The sequence below is a fragment of the Oreochromis niloticus genome, linkage group LG3, assembly GCF_001858045.2.
Source record: "Oreochromis niloticus isolate F11D_XX linkage group LG3, O_niloticus_UMD_NMBU, whole genome shotgun sequence".
Classification (NCBI taxonomy): Eukaryota; Metazoa; Chordata; class Actinopteri; order Cichliformes; family Cichlidae; genus Oreochromis; species Oreochromis niloticus.
In genome coordinates, this window is record NC_031967.2 from 34,241,632 (window position 1) to 34,269,591 (window position 27,960).

The 27,960-nt window shown below is 39.9% G+C and overlaps 2 protein-coding genes across 2 annotated transcripts; both read right to left on the bottom strand.

Annotated features, from left to right (window-relative positions):
• Nucleotides 1–2,773: 2,773 nt before the first annotated feature.
• LOC100691422 (GTPase IMAP family member 8-like) lies at nucleotides 2,774–9,300 on the bottom strand. The gene is made up of 2 exons (XM_005463712.4): nucleotides 9,176–9,300; nucleotides 2,774–5,200 (listed from the first exon to the last, which is right to left on the bottom strand). The coding sequence occupies exons 1-2, from the start codon at nucleotides 9,198–9,200 to the stop codon at nucleotides 3,021–3,023; spliced, it is 2,205 nt and encodes a 734-aa protein (XP_005463769.2). The 5' UTR covers nucleotides 9,201–9,300; the 3' UTR covers nucleotides 2,774–3,020.
• A 764-nt stretch (nucleotides 9,301–10,064) lies between these two features.
• LOC100691690 (N-acylneuraminate cytidylyltransferase) lies at nucleotides 10,065–21,361 on the bottom strand. The gene is made up of 6 exons (XM_019354784.2): nucleotides 20,962–21,361; nucleotides 13,765–13,907; nucleotides 13,530–13,685; nucleotides 10,515–10,663; nucleotides 10,174–10,394; nucleotides 10,065–10,077 (listed from the first exon to the last, which is right to left on the bottom strand). Exons 1-6 carry the CDS (start codon nucleotides 21,174–21,176, stop codon nucleotides 10,065–10,067), a joined length of 897 nt encoding a protein of 298 aa, XP_019210329.1. The 5' UTR covers nucleotides 21,177–21,361.
• Nucleotides 21,362–27,960: the final 6,599 nt, after the last annotated feature.

The following is a 27,960-nucleotide window of genomic DNA, read 5'->3' on the forward strand; positions in this document are numbered from 1 at the left end:
GTCTCTGGTGTTCGACAGACACCATTGCCTCTCAGACATAAAGATCTTTCCATCAGTTAAACAGCCGGAAATGTTGCAGAACATTAGGAAGACCACTTCTGGTGTGACCTTACACAAAGGCAAATGTGTCCAACAGTCATAGGCATAAGAAACTGGAATTCTCTCAATGATCATCTTAAGTGTTGTACAAATGTTTCTCAATTTAAAATCTGCTATAAGAATAAAATGATAAACCAAAATGAAGAAGTTGAAAATGACAGAATTTAATTGTAGAAAAATTATCCTTTTAGTTTGATATTTAGTGGTATTGCTCATTGTTGAGTATATTGTTCTGTTTGTTTTGTTTTGTTTTGTTTTGTTATGTTATGTGCAGAATATTGTCAGAGTGTAATTTTGGTTGCCTACTTGTATTATCACAGATAGGGGGCAGGTGTCAATAAGAATTTATTCTTCTTCCTTCTCCTTTTCATGCATGGAAACAGTGTTACTTTAATTCAAAGGAAGGTTGTGTATGGGAAATGAATTGCTGTACCATGTGTGAAACAAAAAATAAATAAATAAATAAATAAATCTTAAGGACCTTGTAGTACCATATCACCCTATTAGAGCACTTCGCTCTCGCACTGCAGGCTTACTTGTTGTTCCTAGAGTATTTAAAAGTAGAATGGGAGGCAGAGCCTTCAGTTTTCAGGCCTCTCTTCTGTGGAACCAGCTTCCAGTTTGGATTCAGGAGACAGACACCATCTCTACCTTTAAGATTAGACATAAACCTTTCCTTTTTGCTAAAGCATATAGTTAGGGCTGGACCCTGAATCCTCCCTTAGTTATGCTGCAATAGACGTAGGCTGCCGGGGATTCCCATGATGCATTGAGTTTTTCCTTTCCAGTCACCTTTCTCACTCACTATGTGTTAATAGACCTCTCTCTAAATTGAATCATATCTGTTATTAATCTCTGTCTCTCTTCCACAGCATGTTTTTCATCCTGTTTTCCTTCTCTCACCCCAACCGGTCGCAGCAGATGGCCCCGCCCCTCCATGAGCCTGGTTCTGCCGGAGGTTTCTTCTTGTTAAAAGGGAGTTTTTCCTTCCCACTGTCGCCAAAGTGCTTGCTCATAGGGGGTCATATGATTGTTGGGTTTTTCTCTGTATTTATTATTGTGCTATCTACTGTACAATATAAAGCGCCTTGAGGCGACTGCTGTTGTGATTTGGTGCTATATAAATAAAATTGAATTGAATCAGAGACTGACTGCTGACAGCAGGCTCAAACAATCACAGGAGGATGATAGCACTGCACTGTAAGAGGTGGCTGTAAATTTTAAAACTTACTGGCAGCTGGATGCAAGTAATTTACTGTAAAAAGTGTTCATTGTAACTTTGTAAACATTTGTATGGCAAAAAAGAAGTCCTGCTGTAATTGATTTTACAGCAAAAGTTCTGCAACTGGACTTTGCAGTAATTGATATACTTTAATACAAATATCACAGTAGCAAATACTGTGAAATCAAAGTACTTGTTGTAATAAATATTTTGAATATAATAATTGTCAATTTAATTTACTGTGTTTGATGTTATTTCATTTACAGTAAAATTACAAACCTATTACAGTATCCTGTTCCAGTAAAGTAACTGTAAATTTAATTTAGAGTAAAATTACTGTATAATTCAATTGTATTGTCTTACTGTTACTGTAATGTCTTACTGATATTACAGAAGTTTGTTGGTGTGTGTATTAATCTCGTTTCATTATTATTTAAACATTGCTGTCGTTCTTTTTAATAAATGTGTGTCTTCAGTTCCAGCCTTAACTTCCAGTCTTTTTGCACTTTATTGTCATATTAACAGGTTTCTCTGATCTTTTTTTTTTTTGACAAAGTCCCAGACACAACATTCAGATTGTTTCTGGTTAGTTTTTTTTTTTTTTTTTTTTTTTTTTTTTAGCTGATTTTAGCAGCAGCAGTTGATTAAAATAATTAAAATAATCCATCCACATTCAGTCTCGTCCATTTTGCATCACTCAGCACAGATGATCACACACAGTTCCGAGCTGAAGGAAGTATTTCTACTTCATTTGAAGTTTTACTGCAGGTCAGAGTTTGTTCAGCAGGTGGTGCTACTGCATAAAACCAAACAAACTGATTCATAATGATGGCTGATGCAGTTTTACCATCCCTCTGTGTGCAGATTATTTTCACTTGACTGTTAACATTTTAATTTGTTCCATCTAATCACTGAAAAAAATGTGTTTGACACAGTGGAGAAAACATGAAATAAATGTCTGCTGTTCTTCCACATGACAAGCTCATAATCTTAAACATCTCAGTGAATCTTTTCATGGGAAACTGGTTTGTTCCAGGTTTTTTTGTTGGGAAAGACAACAAGAAGAAAACTTTGATCAATAAATTTAATCTGTTCAATTCATAATTCATCATATAAGAGATCCAGCTATGTGTTAGACCACAGTTTTAAAACACATTGTACACAATCTGACAGACTGATCGGTTTAGACTATAATTTAATATACCCCCAATCATTACAAGTAAGCTAATAATCAGTAATGATGTTCCTATTCAATTAATTAATAAAAATTATAACGTTATTAAATCTATTATTTAATCTAAAAAAGTCAACAATAATAAGAATTACAAAGATAGTTATGCTACAATGATTACATTCTGTCGTCATGATAATGTGACTTTTACAAGTTACTGCAACATCACTGTTTAATAAATGCTGGATTTTTCACTGTAGCAGTGGGAGTAAGATGCACAGCAACTCCAACTTCAGTGGTATGTGGAGCATCAACTTCAACAACAACTCAGCTGTCCTAAAGAAACATATTGTTTCTTAACTTTATGTCTTTCTCTTTTGCATCTCATATATTATGTCTTTCTTTCATCCATCTATCTAAACAACGCATACTCAAAAAATTATTACTATTACTGTTATTATTTTTGATCCATTTTCTTGTTAATGGAGCATTGACAAGCTGCTGATAAATGTAATTTTTCATTGATTATTACTGTGTAACACAATCATTTAATTTTCTTTTTGAAATTACAGATTTTACTGTGAAACCAGCTGCAAGTCCCACTAAAGCTCCAGCTAATGCTCCTACTGCAGCTCCCACTGGACCCCCTATGGCTCCAACACCAGCTGCAACAGCAACTTCAATGCCAATTCCAGCACCAATACCAGTAGCAACTCCAGCCCCAGCTCCAGCACCAGCAGCAGCTCTAACATTAACACCACTATCAGCTCCAGGAATAACAGCATACTGACTCCCCTGAGTAAACTCGTTCCTTCTTTCTGCTTTGTATCTTGCTTCTTTGGCCGTCATCTCTGGATTTTCTTTCTCAAGTCGTTCCATCTCTGTTTTTATGGCTTTCTCTGCCTCTTCAAACATTTTGGTGGTGTAGCAGCATCCTCCATTTCTCTCAGTCATTGTGTTGATTTTCTTCAGCAGCTCTCTGACCTCAGAGGGATCCTTGTTTCTGCTGTTAAAAACATGATATCCTCCATGGCACTGACTGATGAAGTCTTTGAGATCTGGATGTTTGATTGCTTCTTCTATGATATCTTCCTTCACATCATCTTCATGGATTACCAAGGCCATCGTGTAATCAGCTGCTTGATCACCAAATATCTTCTGAATGATTTTCACAGTTTTTTGTTCTTCTTTGGTGAATCTTTTTGGTTGGATCACAACCAGGAACACATGAGGACCAGGAGCAGCAAAGGAGATGCATCTAACAATCTCTCTCTTCACCTCCTCTTTAGTTAGTTTAGTTTTGTACAGACCTGGAGTATCAACTACAGCCAGTGTTTTACCTTCACACTGACATGTTTCCTTCTGACACTCTGATGTTACAGAGGAAGAGAAGTCTGTTGATCTAAATACTTTTCCCCTTAAGATGATGTTTCCTGCTGCACTCTTCCCAACTCTGGTTTTCCCAACAAGAACAATCCTGAGGTCGGCTTCTGGTTTGTTCATGGCTATCTGAGCTTCTCTGAACATTTCAGTGGTGTAGCATCCTCCTCCTTTTCTCTTAATCATTATGTTGATCTTCTCCAGCAGCTCTCTGACCTGAGAGGGATCCTTGTCTCTGTTGTTAAAGACATGATATCCTCCACCACACTGACTGATAAAGTCAGCGATAACAGAATTATCATTGATCATTTTTTCTATTGGGACTCCATCTGCCTCAAGATTGTCCCCACAGGTGAACAAGGCCATAGTGTAACGTGCTGACTGTTCTCCAAACATATTCTTGATGATTTTGACAGTTTCTTGTTCTTCTTCTGTGAATCTGTTGGCCTGAATCACAACCAGGAACACATGAGGACCAGGAGCAGCAAGGTTGATGCAGCTACTGATGTCTTCCTTCACCTCTTCTTCAGTTTTTCCGGTGTCAAATAAACCTGGAGTATCAATTACAGCCAGTTTTTGACCATCAAACAGACCTGTTTCCTTCTGACACTCTGATGTTACTACAGAAAAACCTGCTGAGGATTTAAAAGCTTTTTCTCCTAAGATGGTGTTTCCTGATGCACTCTTCCCAACTCCAGTTTTCCCAATAAGAACAATCCGAAGGTCAGCCTCTCTGAACATTTCAATGGTGTAGTATCTTCCTGCATTTCTCTGAACCATGGTGTTGATCTTCTCCAGCAGTTCTCTGACCTGAGAGGGATCCTTGTCTCTGTTGTTAAAGATGTGATATCCTCCACCGCACTTACTGATGAAGCCACTGAGAGCTGGATCTTTACTGATTAATTCCTTTATGGTGTTTCCATCTGACTTCAGGTAATCTCCGTGGGTGAACAAGACTAATGTGGAACATGCTGACCTTTTTCCAAACATCTTCTGAATGATTTTCACTGTTTCTTGATCTTCTTCTGTGAATCTGTTGGCCTGAATCACAACCAGGAACACATTAGGACCAGGAGCAGCAAAGCAGATGCATCTCTCCATCTCTGCTGTCAACTCCTCTTCAGTTTTATGGGTATCAAACAGACCTGGAGTATCAACTATAGCCAGTTTTTGACCTTCAAAGTCTCCTGTTTCCTTCTGACACTCTGATGTAAATTCAAAAGCATTCCTTTTTCCTAAGATGGTGTTTCCTGAAGCACTCTTTCCAACTCCAGTTTTTCCAAGAAGCAAAATCCTGAGTTCTGGCTTCTCTGGCTCCTCTTGCTCTGCTGAAGAGTATTAAACATCTTTTATTGATGATTGTATAAAGTTACATTTTACAATTTCCTTTCACTAAAGTTAATATTTTCACATTTCAAATTCTGAAGAAAGAAAGTATACTTTCTGTTCTATCATGTGCAGGCCAAACTGACATTAAATCACTGAGTACCGTATTTTCACGACCATAAGACGCACTGTACTAAAAGGCGCAGTCTCAGTTATGTGTGCCATTACTGTATTTAACACACACATAAGGCGCACTGGATTATAGGGCGCATACAAGTACCGTATGCGTATTTAAAAATAAAGCGGGAGCAAACCTGAGTTCGGTACCTTACTCACATTTCTATTACCGGTAATCGTCATCATCAACAACACACAAGCATACAAGTGTGCATATTTAAAAATAAAGCAGGAGCAAAACTGAGTTTGGTACTCACATTTTTATTACCAGTAATCGTCATCATCAACAACACACAAGCATACAAGTGTGCGTATTTAAAAATAAAGCAGCAGCAAAACAAAGTTTGGTACTCACATTTTTATCATCAATCAAACCCATCGAAGTCCTCATCCTCTGTGTCTGAATTGAACAGCTGCGCTAAATCTCCATCAAACATGCCAGGTTCACTTTCTTCACTGTCAGAGTCACTTTCCGTGCCGTGCGGCTCCTCGGAAATGATGCCGGCTTTTGCGAAAGCTCGAACAACAGTGCCAGCAGACATGTTAGCCCAAGCATCTACAATCCATTGGCAAATTGTGGCGTAACTCGCCCGGCGCTGCCTTCCACTCTTGGTGAAACTGTGGTCTCCATCAGTCATCCATCGCTCCCAGGCCGCTCGCAGCCTTACTTTGAATGGGCGGTTCACACCGATGTCCAGCGGTTGGAGTTCCTTTGTCAGGCCTCCCGGAATGACAGCAAGCTCACAGTTCATTTGTTTCACTAGTTTTTTCACATCGGCTGTGAGATGGGCACGCATAGAGTCACAGATTAAGAGCGATGGTGATGCGTGGAAAAAAACACCTGGTCTCCTTACATACACCTCCCTCAGCCACTCTTTCATCATTTCCTCATCCATCCAGCCCTTTTCATTTGCCTTAATGATGATTCCTGCTGGAAACTTCTCTTTAGGCAAAGTCTTTCTCTTAAAAATCACCATAGGTGGCAGTTTCTGTCCATTAGCATGGCAGCCAAGCACAACAGTAAAAGAAGACTTTTCATACCCCGTTGTGCGTATCGCTACCGTGCTGGTCCCCTTCTTCTCCACAGTGTGACTCACCGGGATGTCAAAAGTGAGCGGGACCTCGTCCATGTTTGTGATGTGGCTGGGCTGGATGTTTTTGTCACCGATGTGTTTGCTGCAGTAGGAGCGGAAGATGGCCAGCTTTTCCTTATAATCCGCTGGAAGTTGCTGCGCTACCGTAGTCCTGGTCCGGATGGAAAAATGGCACCGTTTCATAAAACGAAAGCACCAAGACGGGCCTCCTTGGAAATGTTCAATGTTCATCTCTTCAGCTAGTGAAACTGCTTTTAGCCGAATGGTGACCGTCGAAACGCTTCTCCCGCTCGTTCTTTGCTCGATGATCCACCGCTCGAGTCTTTCCTCCAACTCGGGCCACCTCGCCTTATGTCCGCGGAAACTCAGCTGCGTTTTCTTGACCTGCTGGAGCTTGTTTTCTAGCTTCCTCCATTTGCGAACCATCGATTCGTTAATCTTAAATTCTCTCTCCGCTGCTCGATTTCCATGTTCCTCCGCGTAGCTGATGGCCTTCAGTTTAAACTGTGCTTCATAAGCGTGTCTCTTTGCCATTTTCAGGGTTGTTAAAACAACGATGTCCTGCATAACGGACATACCTGTACTTTTATACAGGTATGTGCGATCGTATATACCGCTACAGTCAACGCCCACACTTCACCCTTTAGCGTTCTCATGGTGTTCTCTACTACGTCCTCATTACAACACACAGGGCGCACTGTACTATAGGGCGCGCCGTACTTTTTGAAGACAATCTAAGACTTTTAAGTGCGCCTTATGGTCATGAAAATACGGTAAATAAAAAGAAACACAGCAGTCCAGCAAATTGTCTAAATTTAAATACGTCCAAGAAAAGTAAACCTGGGAGAGTTGATCAACAGGAGCGAGAGAAGAAGAAAAGTAAAGACATGTTCTAGATAAGTGATGGAAAAATGAAGTAAGGCTATGCAACACTCTACAGTAAGCTGAGGGAATACTTCTCTCTATCTGTCCCTCAAATGCATCCTTCTCAGGTCTTGTTGTGGCTCCTCTGCTACATGTTTTCCAAAGCACCATTACAATTATGTACGAGTGCAACAGAACTGTTTTTCTGCAAGCGTGTCACACATATCCCTTCCCAGGATAACGTTGGAAGTTTATCAACCAAACTTGCAGGATTGCGAGGAGTCACATAGATGTTCACAGTGTATGCTTTTGCTTCCTTGCAAGTAAATAAGTGTATCTTACTTTATAAGGGAATTTTTCTAATTTGGTGCATCTGTAAAAAAGAAAGAAAAGAAAAAAAATCTTTGTTCATGTGTTTTTAAACCTCATCAATGTCATGATGTCAAGGCATCATCCCACAGTCATCCTGAAACCTCTGTATGACCTCTTTCTCATGTACACAGTATTTTACTATTTCACTGTTTGGAGACGCCAACACAAAATGTCATGGTACAGAGTCTAGTGACTCCATGTTTATGTTTGTGTTTATTAATATTCAGTTATTCAGTTAGTTTTCCTGGTTATTTGTTAATTATTTCCAGTGTTTTGGTGTTCTCTGTGCCTGCCTTGTGTTGTGTCTAGTGTCCATGGTTTGATCTTCGTGTTATTTCCTGTTTTACTTTGACAGTCCCATGCTCTGTATCAGTGTATTCTGTTTTGTTTCCTCCCTGTCTTGTCTCATCTGATTAGTCTCAGCTGTGTTCCCTGCATGTCCACCATTTCCTCCTTTCTCTGTGTGTGTGCATATAGTGCGTGCTTCCCTTTTGTTTCATGTCGGATCATCTGAGTTTTATTCCTGCGAGTAATCCCCTACGTTTCCTCAACTGGTTTTTTCCTCCGTGTTTCCAGGTCTCAGGTTTTCTAGATGTGTATCAGGTTTCATGTTTAGCTTTTCCACAATAGGTTTTGTTTTGTCCTTTCTAGTTGTTCTTGCCTTTTATTTGTAACATTTGTACAGCCCTAAATAAAGGCTCGCCTTTTGTTATCATCATCACTCCGTCTCCATCGTCTGCACTTGGGTCCTATCTCTCTCCACTCCACACCATCTTCCCTTTGACTTCTGTCACCACTTTCCCATAAAAAATGCAAACAGATATTGTAAATTTCTATGTTCTGTGAATAAAATCCTGTTGCATGAGAATTGCTAATTATTGCATTCTGGTTTTAGTTAGATTTTAAAACGTTTTTGGACTTGGGTTTTAGATTTGGTGGATGGAGCATTAATCTGCTGGTTATTAGAGAAGCTGCACAAACCACAGGGGGAAGTTCTCAAATAGATACGTACTTTATTGCAGCAATACATATTGCACATTACAGTAATAAAACAACTCATAATTGTTTTACTGGTGTTTGCTGCCCTATACTTCCTCTTCCAAGTGCTAAATGTTTATTGGTAAATGGAACAAACTTTAAGCAGATGAACAGCAAAAAGCCTCTCTGCAGGTTTATTGGAAAAGCTGTTCAAATCTTGCTTAACTTTCACATCTTATAGTGTCAAGAAACCGTTGAAGATATTGATTCAAAAGCAATTATTTTCCTAATAGATTCTTTTAATTTTCTTCCCCCTAGGTTCTTTCTGACTTTGGGCTTTAATCAAAGAAAACAATTTTTTTTCAGTCTGTGCTAGTTTTTACTTAACTTTTGAGAATTGAAGTCCATATTGGGCATTTTATGAATGTGTCGAGTTTTACTACCCTTTACATAAAATTATTGTTACAGATTAGTCTTCTTAAATGTACTCACCAAGGCGAGTGTATTTGCTGGCCATGTCTGTCTTTTACGGGCAGTTGATGTGTAATTTTCTGTCTCTGCTGATGTTCTGCTGCTCAGCAGTTTCCTCTTTATCGTGCTGCTGTGTTTGAACATGTGGAAACGTGTCTGAGAGGTGGGGCAGAAGGGTCAGTAGGAAAGAGTTGCATGTCATTCAAGTTGTGTTACTGTTGTATGAGAGATGACATCATACTTTGTGCATGTTTTGTTTTTGGTGGCTTGAAAAAAAAGGTCAGCTAATCTCTAACCTGGGTGTGGAGCTCTGAGCACTGATAGTTAATTATGTTGCTTTCACAGACCTGCATGCAGACTCTGTCTTGGACATTAATCTTGTGACTCAAACTAGGAGTATAGTGGGTTGTGCCACCCTGACTGAAAATGGACATTTTATATGTCACCTGAGTGTGAAATTCTTCCTTTCCATGTCACCATATTTGGTTTAGCTTTTTAATAAATGAAAGAAAACTCATATCAAAGGTATGATGTCTGACCGGGCAGCCAGGGCAACATCCAGAAGCTATGCAAATATTTTCTCTGTCACATATCACACAGGCAGCTCTATTCCCCAGTGTGTAGAATTGAAAAGCATGGCCATGTTATGGAAAGTTCTTCCAAAAAAAGAAAAAAACACAAAACAACACAAAATTTTTAGCTTCCTTTGATCAGATGCATTAATTCTTATTACTACTATTACTGTGATGTTTTGTTGCCATATCAACATTTGGATAGGCTGTATTTGCTTTTTAACAATCCTAAAGACTCTCACACTGGCTGTGAAGAAGGCAGGACAGGAATCAAGTGGACATTATCCTATCTTCAAGTTTTTGAAGCAAAGTTGGGTTAATGGGGTCTTTCTCTGAGGTCAACAGTATGAGCTGGAGAAGCAAGACAGAGTGCAGTTTTGTGAGTGACGTTACACAAGATTACAAAAGTTTACATTATTCTGTTCAGACAGCTGAAAAAGATCCAACCTCAACTTGTTCTGCAGTATCCGAAGCCCAGTTGTGTCTCTGGTGTTCGACAGACACCATTGCCTCTCAGACATAAAGATCTTTCCATCAGTTAAACAGCCGGAAATGTTGCAGAACATTAGGAAGACCACTTCTGGTGTGACCTTACCGAAGTAACCGTACCTGATTGGAGAAACATAGGCTGGATTAGGAAAGGGAATGGATAGTTGATTAAAAGCTGACTGGTAGACATTATTTTAGGCGCTTCTCTCAAGCTGGTTGGTGCCAACCAGGAATAACCCAGGCACGGGCTGTTTTTTCAGAGTCATTATAAACCATATATGCACCACCACCATCATCACCACCACCTTTACCTGCAAGTGTCCTTCCTTTTCAATGATCTCTTTTTTGGCGAAGTAAAATGAGCCATTCTCACACAGCTCCCCTGGCCAGTCCTGACGCTGCGGCCGTTTGGCTGGCTCCAGATTGAACGGCACTGTTTGCTCACCAGCTAGAAGGAAACAGGATCCATTTATAACAATGCAAACTCCTCTTTCCATTAAGTAGTTGTTTACACAGAGAAGCTGTCTGCTTCTTGGCATAGTAACCAGTGTGTGAGTGAACTGAGTTTTTAAAAAGACATTTAATGGAAATTCATGCCATCATAGTAGGTGGGTGACCAAATCTGTGAGAAATATTAAATTCTGTAGCTTTGTTTGTTTGTGTGTTTTTTTTAATCATATACATGTTAAGTGTTGTATTGTTCATAAAACTCCAATGGAAAATGAAAACAAGAGTGTTGACAATGAAGAGGGATAAAAAGGATGTTCCAGTAAAACGAACAACAGTCACGATTTATACTTCCAACAACCAGTTTATGAGTTAACCTTTAAACTGGTTGTAAACCTGGAGGTAGGTGTGTAATCAAGTGCACTGACAGGTTGTGTGCGTGTGGGTAATTACAAACACAACTTAGAAATACATGTATGTGCCAAAGCAAAAATGACTTTATGCCAAGTAAAACAGGATGCATGGTTCAAAATGTCTTATTGGTGATAAGTAAGCAAGTGAAAAGGAATTAACAACTAAATTAGGATTTAAAGTTTGATTTTATGGATCACAGCATCAGGATATATTAATAATAATATGATAATACATTTTATTTGATATTAGCACTCCTATTGGTGAAAGTAGGAACTTAAGAGTCTTTTAGTTCTTGTTTGAGGGGATCCACCGTTGCTGCAAAAAGCTTCCACTTCTGTGAGATTCTTGGTCTTTCATGCCTCTTTTGAAACACAAAAGTGTTAGCTAGCTAGTTACACATGTTAAACTGCTGCTGTACATTAATAAAACACAACTAAGGTTCAAAGTTACAATGCCACCAGCCACTACCTGGAACTACACACCTGACGGATGGCTGCACTCCTCTTTGGCACTCTGGGTGAATGGAAGATATAAATGAACAGAGGTGGAAAGTGAACTAGTGACAGCTGTGATAACCGTTGATGTTTTGGATTATTATTAGTATAATTATGGAGAGTGGAAAAGAGTGAAAAGATCAATTTCCTGTTATTTATTTAAGCTATCAACATACTGGGAAATGATGTAAGTACCTGACATTTGTTTTGTTACATGAATCTGCTGCACCTGCTTTAGGTTGGTAAGAAATGTCAGGTACAGTGTGCAGTGACTTAATTATTGGTACCTCTTTTATGTCAGCCACACAAAATCACAGAGCGGGGTCAGCAGATGCTGAGGCACATAGTGCATAGATGTTCTCAACTTTCTGCAGAGTCAATTACTAAAGACCTCCCAACTTCATGTGTGTAGAGTTTCATGGTAAAGGTTTCCATGGAAACAGCTGCATCCAAGCCTTACATCACCAAGTGTAATGCAAAGCGGCAGGTGCAGAGGTGTAAAGCACACCGCAACTGGGCTCTGGAGTAGTGGAGACGTGTTCTCTGGAGTGATGAATCACTGGCAATCCAACTGATAAGTCTGGGTTTGGCGGTTGCCACGAGAATGGTGGAGAGGGGTTTCTAGTCTGAAGTTTTTTTCAGAAGCTGGGCACGCCCCCCTTATATCCAGTGAAGTGAACTCTTAATACTTTAGCATACCAAGACATTTTGGACAATTTCATGTTCCCAACTTTGTGGGAACAGTTTGGGGATGGCCCATTACTGCTCCAACATGACTGCAGACCAGTGCACAAAGAAAAGTCCATAAAGACATGGATGAGCGTGTTTGGTGTGGAAGAACTTGAGTGGCCTGCACAGAGTCCTGACCTCAACCCGACAGAACACTTTTGGGGTGAATTAGAGAGAAGATTGTGAGGCAGGTCTTTTCATTAAAATCACTGTCTGACCTCACAAATGTGCTTCAGAAAGAATCATCAAAATTTTCCATAAAACTCCTAAACTTTGTGGAAAACCTTCCCAGAAGAGTTGAAGCCGTTATAGTTGCAAAACATCAGCAGATATCATATTAAACCCTATGGATTAAGAATGGGACGTTCATATGCAATGTCAAGTTCATATGCATGTAAGGTTAGACAAACAAATACTTTTGGCAGTATATTGTATTTTGTAAGCTTGGGACCAGTTCTCCAATCCCATTTTTAGACATACTAAGCAGTTAAAAAACAGGTATAAAAAAGAAAAAGACTGTCATTGTAAGGATGTGCTTCATTGTTTGTCCAGTGAAGCACCTGTTGGATTTTGTTTATCGCAGTTAATAATTACTAAGGTGCAGGTGCAAAGATCGTCTGTTTAATAGCCGCTCCTCCCTGTCATTTGAATCCTTTAACAGACCAGCAAGAAATTTGACCTTTTTTTGAAAATTGAGAAGTGAGTGTAAAACAACAACACACAGGTCTATTTGGAAGAGAAGACAAGCAAACTGATCAGGATAACCACACCCTCTAAAAGTAGTTTAAATACTTTCCCTTAGGCAGCTGAAATAGAAGAAGCACTCCAAGAGCACAAACCTCCACCAAGGCAGCTCACTCTCTGGATAGTATTTAATTTTAAGTGAATAATATTGTATTTTGTATACATTAATTTTATGTTCTTTGTTGTTTTTAAATGCATTTTAGGAAGTTTTTAGTGCAATAAGAATCAGATAAGGGGAACATTGATATGTTTAGTTATACAAACATGTATACAAACATGCCGGTAATGGATAATAGATGAATAACTTGAGCTTATTATATAATAACATACTACAGTACATTTCTAACTAACTAGGCAGCTCATTCTCTTTCTCTTTATAGTACTTTCTGCAAAGCAATAACACATTTTGGGGTCAGCTTGAAAGAAAGGCAGATGTAAAAGGTAAATATGAGATCAGAGGTTAAATGTGCAGACTTGCTCCCTTACATCCTTTTTCGACCTCCTTCCAGCGAAACTGGTGTCTCCTGACCACTGCGAAGACTGAATCGTAACCGTGCACCGTGATCTTCTCTAAGGCCTCCTTCACGTGGAACGGGTGGAGACACGGTGATGTAGCCTGGAAGTGGCAAACTATATCCACCTCTGTGAAAGGAAAAGCAGAGTAATCTGCACTGTGGCAGCAGGGCAATGCTTTGAGACCATCTTAGAAACACGTTCCTACCTTTATGGTCCTCAAGAAACTCCTGGATGGTTTCTACTGATGAGGAAAATTCTCTGGAGACTTTAGGACTCCTCCGATGCACCTGAGCACCCCATGCCTTTGCAACTTCCTCAATTTTATCATGGTCTGTTGATACCCACACACTGTGAAAGTGAAGGTGCATAATCATTACTATTAATTGTAACCTTCTCTTTCACAACACTACTAGACATTCTGTATTTTGTCCTCAAAGCCAAAGCTATAGTGATTAGACACTACTGCACTAATTACCTGCGACCGACAAACTCTTTTAAATCTTCGACCTTTTTACCATCAAAAATTGGACTCACACCGGAATTTAGGATACTTTTCCCATACTCGAACGGACTCCTCCGCCTGTACGTACTATTTGCCGTTCTTTCCATGGCCGTTTATCAATGCTCAAGTACGCGAGTACGTACTCGCGTTCTCGGTGAGTACGTACTCGCCGAGAACGCACGGGAGTACGTACCCGCCGAGAACGTGAGCACGGACTCGCGATATGTACAATTGGAACACCTGCGTACGTGATGATGTCACAGGTCCGGAGTTTTTACTGCCGTCCCCTCCTAATTTAACTGTGAGTAACATGTTATGAAGCTTAACTTTAATCACAGCCAAACCAGTTTACTCAGGAACAAATAAAACACTGAAATAAACCAAACATTAACATTTAGAAGTGATCTAAGTGACTTATATATCATTTTTAACCTCAGTAGTGAAACCTCTATTAATAAAAATAGTGTACATGTACATACGTGTACATACCTTAATAAAAACAAGCAGGTGAGATGTTAGAACGCTTTTATTGCTATTCTAGTGGACACTCAATACTATAGACAGCTGCTGGGGTTTCTTTAACCTGAGTAGTGAGAAGTCCGCGAGCGGGGGGGGGGGTGTGAAAACGATGTGCCGGGAGTCCGCTGTTGAGTTTTGGACGAAATGCATTCTGGGATATATAGCTGTCCCAAGTCCACACCGATGCATGCTCGATAAAATGGGCGGATCGAGAACACATCCGGGACTTTTTCGCATTCTCGGCTTGATGCGTACTTCGAATTGGAACAGTACTTGGTCTCCGACTGATGACGTATCACGAGTACACGAGAACACAAGTACGCACAAGTACGCATATTGATAAACGCCCCATTACACAAAAAACGGCATAGGAAGCGGGGCAGACGGAGTGGTGTTCGCGTTCGAATCAAAGCCCATTTAAAAGCACTTGGAGTAGTTAATTGCCGCTCCATTTCAGAAGCTTTTTGGCTTTCTCAGTATACCCTCAGACAGTGTCGCTATCGATGGATTCACTATGCCGGCCAGCTAGCCCCAATGGTACAACCAGCAGAGTTTCCACTCGGTTAGAGTTTGAAGCGGGACACTGGAAGAGGAGTGGATTACACCAATCTCCGCCAGCTGGGACGTGCATCTAGGAGTGACACAATCGACGTTCTTCGGATGGCACTACTGAATACTAGGTCACTGGCGAACAAGTCCTTTATTGTTAATGACTTTTTCCTAGCCTCAAGGCTGGACGTTTTGTTTTTAACGGAGACCTGGATCCGCCCCGGTGAGTCCTCTCCCTTTTCGGAACTTCTCCCACTAGACTGTGCCTTCTTTAACACTCCTAGGACTGTGGGCAGGGGTGGTGGAGTAGCCTCGGTTTTTCGAACTAAACTCAGAGTGCGACAATTGCCCTCTGCCTCATATTCCAGCTTCGAGGTACAACTTCTGGAGCTGCTTGGTTCCTCTCGGATTCTCTGTGTGGTAGTGTATCGCCCTCCAAAATGTACTAAGGATTTCATCAGTGAATTCGCTGGCCTTCTAGGATCTATCCTCACGCTTAATGATCGTGTTCTTATTTGTGGTGATTTTAATATTCATTTATGTTGTGAGGCTGACCACCTCGCCAAGGATTTTTTATCCCTCATTGACTCATTTAATATTACCCAGTGGGTTAGACAACCAACTCACACTAAAGGGCATATGCTGGATTTGGTTCTGTCGTATGGCCTGGATATTTCCATCACTGACATTAAAGATGCTGGGATCTCGGACCATTTCCCAGTCATGTTTAACGTCCAGTCATGTAACCTGGATCTGAACTTTGAGGGCCCACAGTGCTTAACACGCCTGATTAATTCGGAGTCTGTTGCCCTCTTTTCCGAGGCTTTTGCTAACACTGTTTGCTATGATGACTTTAGTAATGCTTCCCTCTCGGTTGATGGTTTAGTAAACTTTATTTCCTCTACATGCTCCTCCATTTTGGACACTGTAGCCCCAGTAAAGACCAAACGCCGTAAAATCTCTCGTCAACCCTGGTTAAATGAATCTACCAGTGCCCTCAGACGTGATTGTCGCCGAGCCGAGAGGAAATGGAAGAAAGATCAACTCCAAGTGTCTTTAGACATCCTGCACATGAGCCGGTCCATATATCAGAAGGCCGCTAAAATGGCTAAAACGTCTTTCTTGTCAAACATTATTGCAACTAACAGTCATAACCCTCGAGTTCTATTTAAAATCTTCAACTCAGTGGTTAATCCCTGCCCTGACGTCTTGATAGATGCCTCCCCGGCCCTTTGTGAGAAATTTTTGAACTATTTTGTAGATAAAATCTCACTGCTAAGGGCGTCACACCCCCTGATTGTAAATCATGCCCCAATCCCAGTATGTTCAGCTGTCTTCCATCAGTTTGAACTGGCATCACTCACGACGTTAAAAGAATTAATTAATACCCAGAAAAACTCTAACTCTTTGCTTGACACCATCCCTTCGCGTATAATTAAGGAGGCGTTCAATACTATCGGGCCCTGTATCCTAGTTTTAATGAACTTATCACTGTCATCTGGCTGTGTTCCGACTGCCTTTAAACATGCAGTCGTGCAACCAGTTATAAAGAAAGCTAGCCTTGATCATAATACGCTAGCGAATTACAGACCGATTTCTAAACTTCCTTTTTTGTCAAAAATCCTAGAGAAAATAGTGCTTCAACAACTTCAGACTTATTTAGAGAGAAATGGTCTATATGAAAAATTCCAGTCTGGATTTAGACAGCGTCATAGTACTGAAACTGCTTTATTAAGGGTTTTTAATGACCTGCTCCTAATTACTGACACGGGGTGTCCCGCAATCTTAGTCTTACTGGATTTGACGTCAGCATTTGATGCTGTTGACCATGATATTCTTTTGACAAGGCTTGAACAAGTAGTTGGCCTAAAAGGAACTGTCCTTACATGGTTTAAATCCTATTTCTTTGATAGGTCATTCTCAGTCATGATAGGAAAATATTCTTCCACACCTGCTCCCCTTCGTTGTGGTGTCCCCCAGGGCTCAGTGTTGGGCCCCGTGTTGTTTTCCTTGTATTTGTTGCCATTGAGTTCAATATTTGCTAAACATAATGTCTCTTTTCATTGTTATGCGGACGACATTCAAATTTATCTTCATTTGACCGGACCTGCGTCCTCCCCATTACATCTTCTGCTTGACTGTTTAAGGGATGTTAAGGAATGGCTATCACAAAATTTTCTTACACTAAATGAGAAGAAGACAGAAATTATTGTCTTTGACAGAGATACATCTTCAGGACGGCTAAATGACATATTTGGTCCTGCTGCTAGTCATCTTACTGATGCCGTTAGGAACCTTGGAGTCATTATGGATAGCTCATTTAAATTAGACAAACAGGTATCTAGTGTGGTTAAATCCAGCTTTCATCAATTACGTCTAATTTCCAAGGCTAAATCTTATATTCCTTACAAGGATTTGGAGAAACTTATTCATGCCTTCATTACTACAAGGCTAGACTACTGCAACTCCTTGTACATGGGCCTACAACTCTCCCTCCTTCAACGACTGCAGCTAGTTCAAAACGCCGCAGCTCGCCTTTTGACTGGCTCAAGAAAGTATGACTCTATTACTCCTGTCTTGGCAAACTTACACTGGCTCCCCATTAAATTTAGAATTGATTTTAAAGTTTTACTGTTTACTTATAAAATTTTAAATAATATGGCACCTGATTACCTAGCCGATCTTCTCTGCCCGTATAGCCCCACAAGAGCACTAAGATCATCAGACCAACTGCTCTTAGTGCAACCCAGGTCTCGCTTGAAAACCAGAGGTGATCGTGCCTTCGCCGTTGCAGCACCTAGATTATGGAATACACTTCCTTTCCATATACGCGCATCGGATTCTATTCAGTCTTTTAAATCACGTTTAAAAACATACATGTTCGACATTGTATTTAAGGTCAATTAGGGCAAATTGCATCCGGATTGCATTGGATTATGTAACTATTTTATTATATTTTCATATTTATAATTTTATTATATTTGATTTTATCTGTACTATGATCTTATGGAAAGCACTTTGGTGTACTTCGGTCTTGAAATGTGCTATATAAATAAACTTTGATTTGATTTGATTTGATTAGAGATCGACCAATGTAAGCATTTAAAGACTGGTGATTAAGAAAAACGATACTCTGATATATCGCCCGATATTTTTGTTTTTGGATATACAAAACAGTTAAATTTCTCTACCAATTGTCATGTGTTATTTATTTTTTATTTGCTTGTTTACACCCGTCTTGGCTCGGATCAGTGTGTTGAGTTTATGGTGTTGCAAGAGGGAAGTTATAGAGTGCCCTCTGCTGGACAAACTCTGAACAGTCAACACTTGTAATATAGTTGATGTTACGGTGTGTGGAGGAGGACTCAAGCGCAGGACTCCGGTTCTGATGCTCACAAGAAGGGTTTATTTACAATCCACCAGGTGTATATACAAGAATGTGCGGGGGGGGGGTGCTATATACAGCTGAGTGAGGGGAGAAGGGGTCTCCAGGGAAGTCCAGGGGAAAACACGCGTTCTTCAGATTATCCACTCACACGATCACAGGCTCACACTCGACACTGCCACGCGGGAATCACACGGGGGAAAAATCCAGGAAGCTCTGTAGACAGGGAGACAGGGTTAGGTACGACGCACACAGGAAAACACTCTTAACTAACTTGCTGTAGCTTGACTTCACTAACGCGTGGTAGACAACGATCCAGCGACGAACAGCAGTCACCTCCTGGCTTAAGTGCTGATCACCTTAATGAGACCCAGGTGTCTCATCTCCCGAGGGCGTGGGCCGAGGGCGTGAACCCACAGTGAGTTCCGCCTCGGCGAGAGAGAAGAGGAGAGAGAGAGGAAGAGAGAGAAACAGAGAGAGTGCTGATCAGCGTGCAGCTGATCCGCCTGGCCGTGACAGTTGAAGGGTGTTTCTTCCGTCTCTTCTTTGCTTATTTAATTTTTATATCGATATCTCGATTAGGGATCCTGAGACTCAGTCTTTTCACATTCTTTTACTTGACACATAAAAGATCCCTGAATAACAAATTGGGGTTGGATCAGGAAATTAGCTAAATCAAATCTGTGTATCTATACATATTGGGGCGACTTAAGAGAAATTCTGGGACTCATCGTGCTTGGACTAATATCCATAAATGTTTAAAGTATATTTGTTGACAATGACACAAAAACAGCCAGCTGTAATAATGATGGCAGAGAACTCTCACTTTATCAGAAAACAAGACATGACCTGCAAAAAGCTAACAAAACAAGATGAGAATTTGTGTCTGTAATTAACCACACGCACACAACCTGCCAGCCTCTTGGTCACACACATACCTCCAAGCTTATCGGTAAACGAACAAACCGGTTGTAGGAATACTAAATAACTGGCAATTGCTGTTCTTTTCGCTGGAATATAACTTATGCCCTACCTCAGTGCGCATGCTCCAGTTTTTTTTTTTTTAAATGAACGGATCTGATGTATGATTAAAACAAACAAACAAGACAACAACAACAAATCTGCACTTATAGTTAGCAGATTTGTTGATGAATGATCTCATGTTGGTTAAACGATGGCTGCAGCAGCACTAAACTGTTAACGGATAATTAAACTGAACTCACACTGCAATAACTTATTGGCAGTGAGGACGTTTTAGGGTTTTATTGCATAATTGTATGAATTATTGTAACTTATAGTTTAAGTTATGAGTAGTTATATTTCAGCTGAGGGTGACTTTAATGGGAAGAGACAAATTCCAGATCGTAATAGTGTTTGTAACGTCAAAATAGGTTTATGGGACGTCAGGTTGACGTGTCGCTGACAAAAATGTTAGAAACTGTTTCCCATAATGTGCAGGTTATGTCTGCGGAGTCACACCGATGAAAAAAGAAGTGGAATATAATAGATAAATGCGAGCAGTTTTCTTGATTTGTGACTTTAAGTAAACATCCTAAAAGGACGCGTGGGACTCCTCCACGTCACACTTAAAGCTGAGCACAGAGCTGCTGAGCAGCTGCTTAGTGATCAGGGAGCAAACTGATGCATTTTACATTCCCTGACTTTATTGATGTGCAGAATACTTTAACGAGACCGTTATGACATGTGGACAGAAGTAGGTTCTATATATTATTTAAGTATTTAGTATTTAAAAGTAGAATGGGAGGGAGAGCCTTCAGTTTTCAGGCCCCTCTTCTGTGGAACCAGCTTCCAGTTTGGATTCGGGAGACAGACACTATCTCTACTTTCAAGATTAGGCTTAAAACTTTCCCTTTTGCTAAAGCATATAGTTAGGGCTGGACCAGGTGACCCTGAATCCTCCCTTAGTTATGCTGCAATACACGTAGGCTGCCGGGGATTCCCATGATGCATTGAGTTTTTCCTTTCCAGTCACTTTTCTCACTCACTATGTGTTAATAGACCTCTCTGCATCGAATCATATCTGTTATTAATCTCTGTCTCTCTTCCACAGCATGTCTTTATCCTGTTTTCCATCTCTCACCCCAACCGGTCGCAGCAGATGGCCGCCCCTCCCTGAGCCTGGTTCTGCCGGAGGTTTCTTCCTGTTAAAAGGGAGTTTTTCCTTCCCACTGTCGCCAAAGTGCTTGCTCATAGGGGGTCATATGATTGTTGGGTTTTTCTCTGTATCTATTATTGTGCGATCTACTGTACAATATAAAGCGCCTTGAGGAGACTTTTGTTGTGATTTGGTGCTATATAAATAAAATTGAATTGAATTGAATTGAATAATAAATCTGATTTGATTTTTTCATTACTAAAAGAAATTAAAGTTGACTGTTGGTGATCGTTCATCTGCATCTACAATAAAAGCTCTTGTCCTTCCTCACCTGTCAAACATTCCCGAGTCCATGGCGGCCCTCAGCACCCACCCGATGAGCGGGACCCCGGCCAGCATCTTGATGTTTTTCAGCGGGATCCCTTTGCTCCCCCCTCGAGCTAAAATTAAAGCTGCTATGTGACTCTTGTCATTCCGCGGCAGCTTGCTCGATGACTGACATTCGTCTAACGAGGTCTCATTGTTTCTCCGTCTAGCGGATGCCATAACGACATAAAAGCTCTACTGCTACTACGAAGCAAAGTCTCGGTTTATCCGGGTGACTTCCGTGGCCTACTATGAAGGTGGCTCACTTATTACCGACATAAATCGCTATGATAACCTGTGCAGTAGATCTACCTGCTCCGGAGCAGGTTAAGTTTCACATCAGAGAGCAACAGGTGTGAAAGCACCGCCCACTGACCAATCAAGTCTTGCCTAGGTCGCCTTGCACTCGGAAGGTTGCCGGTTCGAGGCCCAGCTTGGACAGTCTCGGTCGTTGTGTCCTAAGGCAAGACACTTCACCCGTTACCTACTGGTGGTGGTCAGAGGGCCCGGTGGCGCCAGTGTCAGGTGTTCTGACAAAACGTCCTACCCATCAAGCTGCCCTACTTGTTGTTACTGCGCATGCGCACAATTCAAAGCGCCCATGTTTCCGGTGTAAATAGAGCACGCCTATTATTTCATCCTACCCCGATCTTGTGCCAATCTCGTTGCTTTCAAAAAAAGGTTTGTCTTAAAACTTTTACTTCTTTATTACAGATGATAATTGATCTGCCTGTCAGTAATTTTCTATTTTGCCCACCCGCTGTACCTTTCCTATTTCTCTGCGTGAAAATGCATGCCTATTGTATTGACTTTTTTCCTGTTGTGGCCCATCGGCCTTTACCCAGCTTTTCCACTAAAAATCTCATGCATGCCCGAGCTAACTTATCATATTTTTCTTTTAGCAAAGAGGCTATGGCTTGCAAAGGATACAGGGCGCCTGGAGTCAGTTGTTGGAACATACAAGTTATTTGATTCCTCTTTTCGAACACCGCAGGGGTCACGGTGGCTTTCTGATGAGGTAAGAGAACTTATCATTATTGATTCTGATTTCAAGGTTCTGCTCCTTCTGAAGCATTTGCAGTGCAGAGACCATTAATAGTTTAAAATGTGCGGGTAGGTGGGGGGGTTTATATTGCAAAACTCTGATAAGGTTTCACCCATACACTTCAATAGGAAAAAATGTGATCAACCACAACACAGATGTTGTGACATCTGTGACATCATAATACCCGGTTTCAGTATATGCAGAAAGAACCTTTATCAGCAATTATATTCCTTTTGATGTTTTTGTGTACAGCACTCAAGCAGTTACTTCAAAAATTGTTGCTGTTGTTGTATAAACTCTGATTTTTCAAAACAGGTCATTGATGCATACCTGCACTGTGTTATTGAGAGACGAAAGGTAAGTAAGAAATGTCATTTGCCTACTAATTTTGAAATTTAAAAAAATGTATTTACTGTTCTGAAACCTTTTTATATACTTATACAGAATGCTGTACACCTGCTCTGTTCAGTGGTTGCAAGCTTGTTGTTTTCTGGGCAGTTCAGATGCCTCAACAAGGTATGTTGAAAGTTCAGAAGTGGTCCAAACAGTTCACTCCTTTCTGTTGCTGAGGAAAGAGTTTGGTTCCTTTAAAGAAGACTATATTTGGAAACACCCTAAGACGCATGGTACCTAAGTAAATCCAAATTACTCTACACTTCCAATCCCACAGATGAAGTTCCCAGTTGAAGACATGTGGCTGTGCTCTGTGAATTTTGGTACACACTGGATTCTTGTAGTATGTGTTCATTTTGTTATTAAATTGCGTAATTTGTTGTGAAGCAGTTTCTTGCACAAAGTTTTATTTTTAAATAATTTTTCAGTGGCACAAACTATTGTAATTTTTAATTTATTAACTTTTTCTTTAGATTGTCAACATTTCTGCACAGAAAATACTACTCATAGACCCCATGGGGAATGAAGGTGTTTATGACAGGAAAATTCTGCGCAACTGGAGGTATGTATGATACTGAGGTATTATTCTTAGATAAAAAAAATTCTTGTTTCATTACAAACATTTTTGTTCAACTAGGAATTTTCTGAGGATGAGAGGGCATGAAGACATTATGGAGTGGCAGTTACAGACTATGCAACACAACAAGCAACAGGATTCCAGCAGTTGCGGAGTTTTACTGTTAAAGGTAACCCTTATTCAAATGATTCCATTTATTGTTAGCTAGAATTAAGACTTTAAGTGAATTTAAGTGAAGTGAAATTTATTTCGTTCAACAACAACAACAACAACACAGATTATCATTTTACATGGAAGTACTTAATCATACAGTAACTGAAAAAGGTATAGGCTGAAGCCTTGTGGCTAATAATTATCCTATCCTTTACTTAATTAAGACTTTAAATTCTAATTAATCAATCTCACAGTTTGCAGAACACTACCTTGATTTTGGAGAGGTCAGTGAGGTGTTAACCACTACAGAGGCAGTTGTGCTGGAACGAATGCAGATAGCTTGTACCCTACTTGAAAATCGAGGTAAGTTCAGTAAAGTTCTTATCACGTTAGAGTGTGTACTTCCAATTTAAATAGTGCTTTTCAAACAGCACAGTACAAATAGTGCTCTTCAAACACTTTCAGATAAGACCCTTCTCAAAGTCTAATTAAAAAAATTCAGGAGACTAATTTTCCATGAAGTATATTTGGAAAAAATGTACTATTATTTTTAAATTATTCAATAAATTTTGAATGTGCAAAATATAAAGAGTGCAACCAAGAATATAAATGCCAAAAATGTAAGGAAAACACATAACAACTTCAAATAAAAACAGCTGTCTTTTTCCCTCCATGTGTGTTGGTATTCTTTGTCAACATTAGATGATTGTGTGCTGGAAGCATGTTTTAATAGTGTGATTTGGCCATCTGAACGTCCTACCTATACGACGGAGCCATTAACCACGTAAGGTAGCATATTCTGATAAGGTAGCACGGATTGATAGACAAGACCATAAATTTACGCTACGGTAGGATGTTTTGACAAGGTAGGACGTTTTGTCAGAACCCGGCAGCCTTGCCTCTGTCAGTGCGCCCCAGGGTGGCTGTGGCTACAATGTAGCTTGCCATCACCAGTGTGTGGATGACTGGATGTATAAAGTGCTTTGGGGTCCTTAGGGACTAGTAAAGCGCTATACAAATAAAGGCCATTTACCATTTACCATTTGTCCTTTTTACGAATTTTTCATTTTACCGGTATGTTTGTAATGTTTATAGATTTTTAACTGCCATGTCACAACGCCTCGGGTATAGGTGATGTAGGGATCTTTTCCAGTAGAAGAGTTGTATGATCCGCAAAACGCTCCTTTTTGATTTGGCAGATGCTGCTGACACCACTCCTCTCTCCTTTTCATGAGGAGTCAGGAAATGAAAAGAGCTGCCCACCGTGTTGAAACTACAATATGAAGGAGAGGGACTACGCTCCTAATTCAGCACAGCAGGTTCTAACTCCGTTGTTATATATAGGTGATGTAAAGGAGAACAGCCTGTGAAAAATATATCTGTTATAAAGGCTGGGATTTTAAAGAACCAAACTTTAACTCTTACCTAAAATCCTTCACTCAGCCCTCAAACTGAGTGTTCAGATTCCAGCCCCACTTATTGCTCTGTCATTGTTGATTTTTTCCAGCAGCTCTCTGACTTTAGAGCAATTCTTGTGTCTTTTGTTAAAAATATGATGCCCTCCATCACACTGTGTGATGGAGGTCTGTCCATGCACACCATGGCATGAAAGATATTAGAAGTAAGCTGGCTGAAGATCGAGCATGTCATTGTTCTTGGACAATGGAAAAAGATTTTTCATAGTGTTCAGACTGGTCTTGCTGATTTAGAGAACTCTTACTCCTTGAAGAGTCAGTAAGCCTGGTTTTAAAGCAGCTTTGGGATTTTGTCATGTGATTGCAAAGGTATGGATCAGCTACATTTTTTTTAACCTTTTAACCTATTTTGGCCTATCTTTTCCATCTTATGTCCACTAATTAAATACACTGAGTTTAATCTTCCATTACTGTATGTGTACACATTTGACCGTGACTCAATGCTCCTTCTTTCTGTTCATGGTTTCATTTTTACCCATCAGCTATAAAAGGCTAATGGGGTACTGGCATCACCCCGCAAGGCAGCGGGTGGCCTGGACATGCAAGCTTTTGGTGCAATAACTTGAGAACAAGGCAACATGGGAATGTCAAATTTAAACCATAAGTGTATCTACAAAAAGTAGATATGAGGTTGAAGTTCAAGCGCTGTTTACACAGTGTGTGTGTCCTAAATAGGGATCTATGTTTTACATATTTAAAAACAAAAACAAAAAAACCATAGAAACTAACCTGATAGCCACAATAAAATGTGTTATGTGTATCTTAAATGTGTGTTATATGCCATGATGTAGTCATTTCTATCCACTCACATGACAGAATTTAAAAGCTGTTATAAAAGCACATGCTCAACTGTGTTGCACACTTTTAGGGGGGGATCATCTCTCTGGTTTAATTACTCCTAAATGGCCCATTAGTTAGCAGCATTTGTTAAATTGTATTTCTGATTTCACCACAAGATGGCAGTGTTTTACAATAATGTGTTAGTGTTAAACAGGGCTGACCCAGTGACATTGATTTGGTCTAGTAGTTTACCTTGTTATACTACAACAAGAAGGCTACTGGTTACTACTACTTACGTCTCCTAGCTGTGATCATATGAAACTCTTATTAAGTATGACTGAACTTAAACTTTTTTTCTATTAGTATAAGTTAGAGTATGGAAACATGAAAGCCATCCATCCAACCATGTTATTTGAGTCCTCTGTAATGTAATGTGTAAATGGTGATGTCACACAGCCCCCTCCATCTTGTCTTTACAATCTATATTCAATGTATGTTCATAACTTTACTTAATTGAATTTGCCTGCAGCAGGTTGTTGGAGTAATCAGAGACTGACTGCTGATAGCAGGCTGAACCAATCAGAGGAGGACAGCACTGCACTGTAAAGAGCTGGCTGTAAATTTGATAACTTACTGGTAGCTGGATGCTAGTAATTTACTGTAAAAAAGTGTTCATAGTAACTTTATAACCATTGTAACCAAACAAAAGAAAACTGCTGTAATTGATTTTACAATAAAATTTCTGCAACTGGCGTTTGCAGTAATTGATGTAACGTCACTGAAAATATCACAGTAGTAAATACTATAAAATCACAGTAGTTGTTGTAATAAATATTTCAAATCCAATGATTGTCAATTTAATTTACTGTTTGATGTAATTTAATTTACAGTAAAAATATAAACCTATTACAGTATACTGTTCCAGTAAAGTCACTGTAAATTTAGAGTAAAATTACTGTATAAAACAATTATAGTGTCTTACCGTTACCATAATGTCTTACGTTTGTTGCAGTGTGTGTATCAATCTTGTTTCATTATCATTTAAACCAGGGGTCTCAAACTTGCAGCCTCTACTTGCGGCCCACATATTGACGTGAAGATATATTAAAAAAATATTATTAAAGATAATATGAAAGCAATATTATTAGTGTTACAGGCATAGCCCTGATGTAATGAATGTAGCCTCATGGACAGTGTAGCCCGTGCTGCAGGGAGAATGGACTGCCATACCTGTTGTGTGTCTGTGTGAGTGTGAGGGAGGGAGAAGAAGGTCGAAAAGTACGAGTTGTCACTGACCAGAAACAGGAGCTGGAAGCATGTAAATATAATAATAACCACTGCAGCCAAAAAGAGTGCCTGACGAGCCCAGTTCTAAGTAAGCTGTTAAGACTCGACTGTACACTGTGTTCGTGTTTTCCTCTGAAACAGTAAAGTTCTGTTGGAACCCCCTTTCTCTGTCTCTCTCTAGCAAAGTTGACCCAGACAGTAAAGCTAGTTCCGGCCTAGGAGCCCAACACGGAACCCAACGTATTAGCCAGAGGGCTCTTTACTACAGTTTGGACCTGTCGGAGGTAACAAGAGAGTACAAACATGTTGAGGGATTGGCTGTGTTAGTTCAGTGAGAGATTTATTTGGAAAGAAAACAATTTTCAATAGCAGTTAAAAACTAATGTGTATACTTATGTCTGCATTTTTATTTAGTTAAATATGAACAAAATTAAAGCAGAAGTGCTGTCACGTGTCTGGCCAGAAAGAGAGGACCAGTTAGTTTATTTGGTAGTTCAGTGAAAGGCTTCAGTTAGTTAAGAAAAAAAAAAATGCGTTCACGTTTACAGTTTTGTTTTGCTATACAATATTTGACATTTAAAAACAAAAGAACACACTACATTTTAGGAAATATTAGTGGGTGTTTTCTTGTTTGTTTGTTTGTTTGTACTACTTGAACAGTAAAGTGGCCCTCCAATGAGATGACGATGCCAGTAGTGGCCCACGACTCATGTGAGTTTGAGACCCCTGATTGAAACATTGCTGTAGTTCTCTTTAATAAATGTGTGTTTTCAGTTCCAGCCTTAACTTCAGGTCTTTTTGCACTTTATTCTCATATTAACAAGTTTCTCTCATCTTTTAATGACACAATCCCACAAAAACATTGAGATTGTTTCTGATTAGTTTATTACTTTTGAGCTGATTTTAACTGCAGCAGTTGATTAAAAAAATCCATCCACGTTCAGTGTCTTCCATTTCACATCACTCAGCAGCAGAGATGATCACACACTTAGTGTGTGAGCTGAAAGAAATATTTTGACTTTGTTTGAAGTTTAACTGGAGGTCAGAGTTTATCCATCAGGTGGTGCTGCTGTATGAAACCAAACAAACTGATTCATAATGATGGCTGATGCACTTTTACAATCCCTGTGCAGATTATTTTCACTTGACTGTTAACCTTTTAATTTGTTCCATCTAATCACCAAATAAAAATGTTTTTGACACAGTGGAGAAAACATGAAATAAATGTTTGCTGTTCTTTCACAATTTGATCAG

Coding starts and splice junctions, on each gene's coding strand:
- LOC100691422 (XM_005463712.4), bottom strand. CDS start 9,200: ATGGCCAGCAAATACACTCGCCTTG. Junction 5,201..9,175: donor CAGCAAATACACTCGCCTTG/GTGAGTACATTT, acceptor AATACTCTTCAG/CAGAGCAAGAGGAGCCAGAG.
- LOC100691690 (XM_019354784.2), bottom strand. CDS start 21,176: ATGGCATCCGCTAGACGGAGAAACAATGAGACCTCGTTAGACGAATGT. Junction 13,908..20,961: donor GACTCGGGAATGTTTGACAG/GTGAGGAAGGAC, acceptor TCACTTTCACAG/TGTGTGGGTATCAACAGACC. Junction 10,664..13,529: donor GAAGGAGGTCGAAAAAGGAT/GTAAGGGAGCAA, acceptor GTTTCCTTCTAG/CTGGTGAGCAAACAGTGCCG.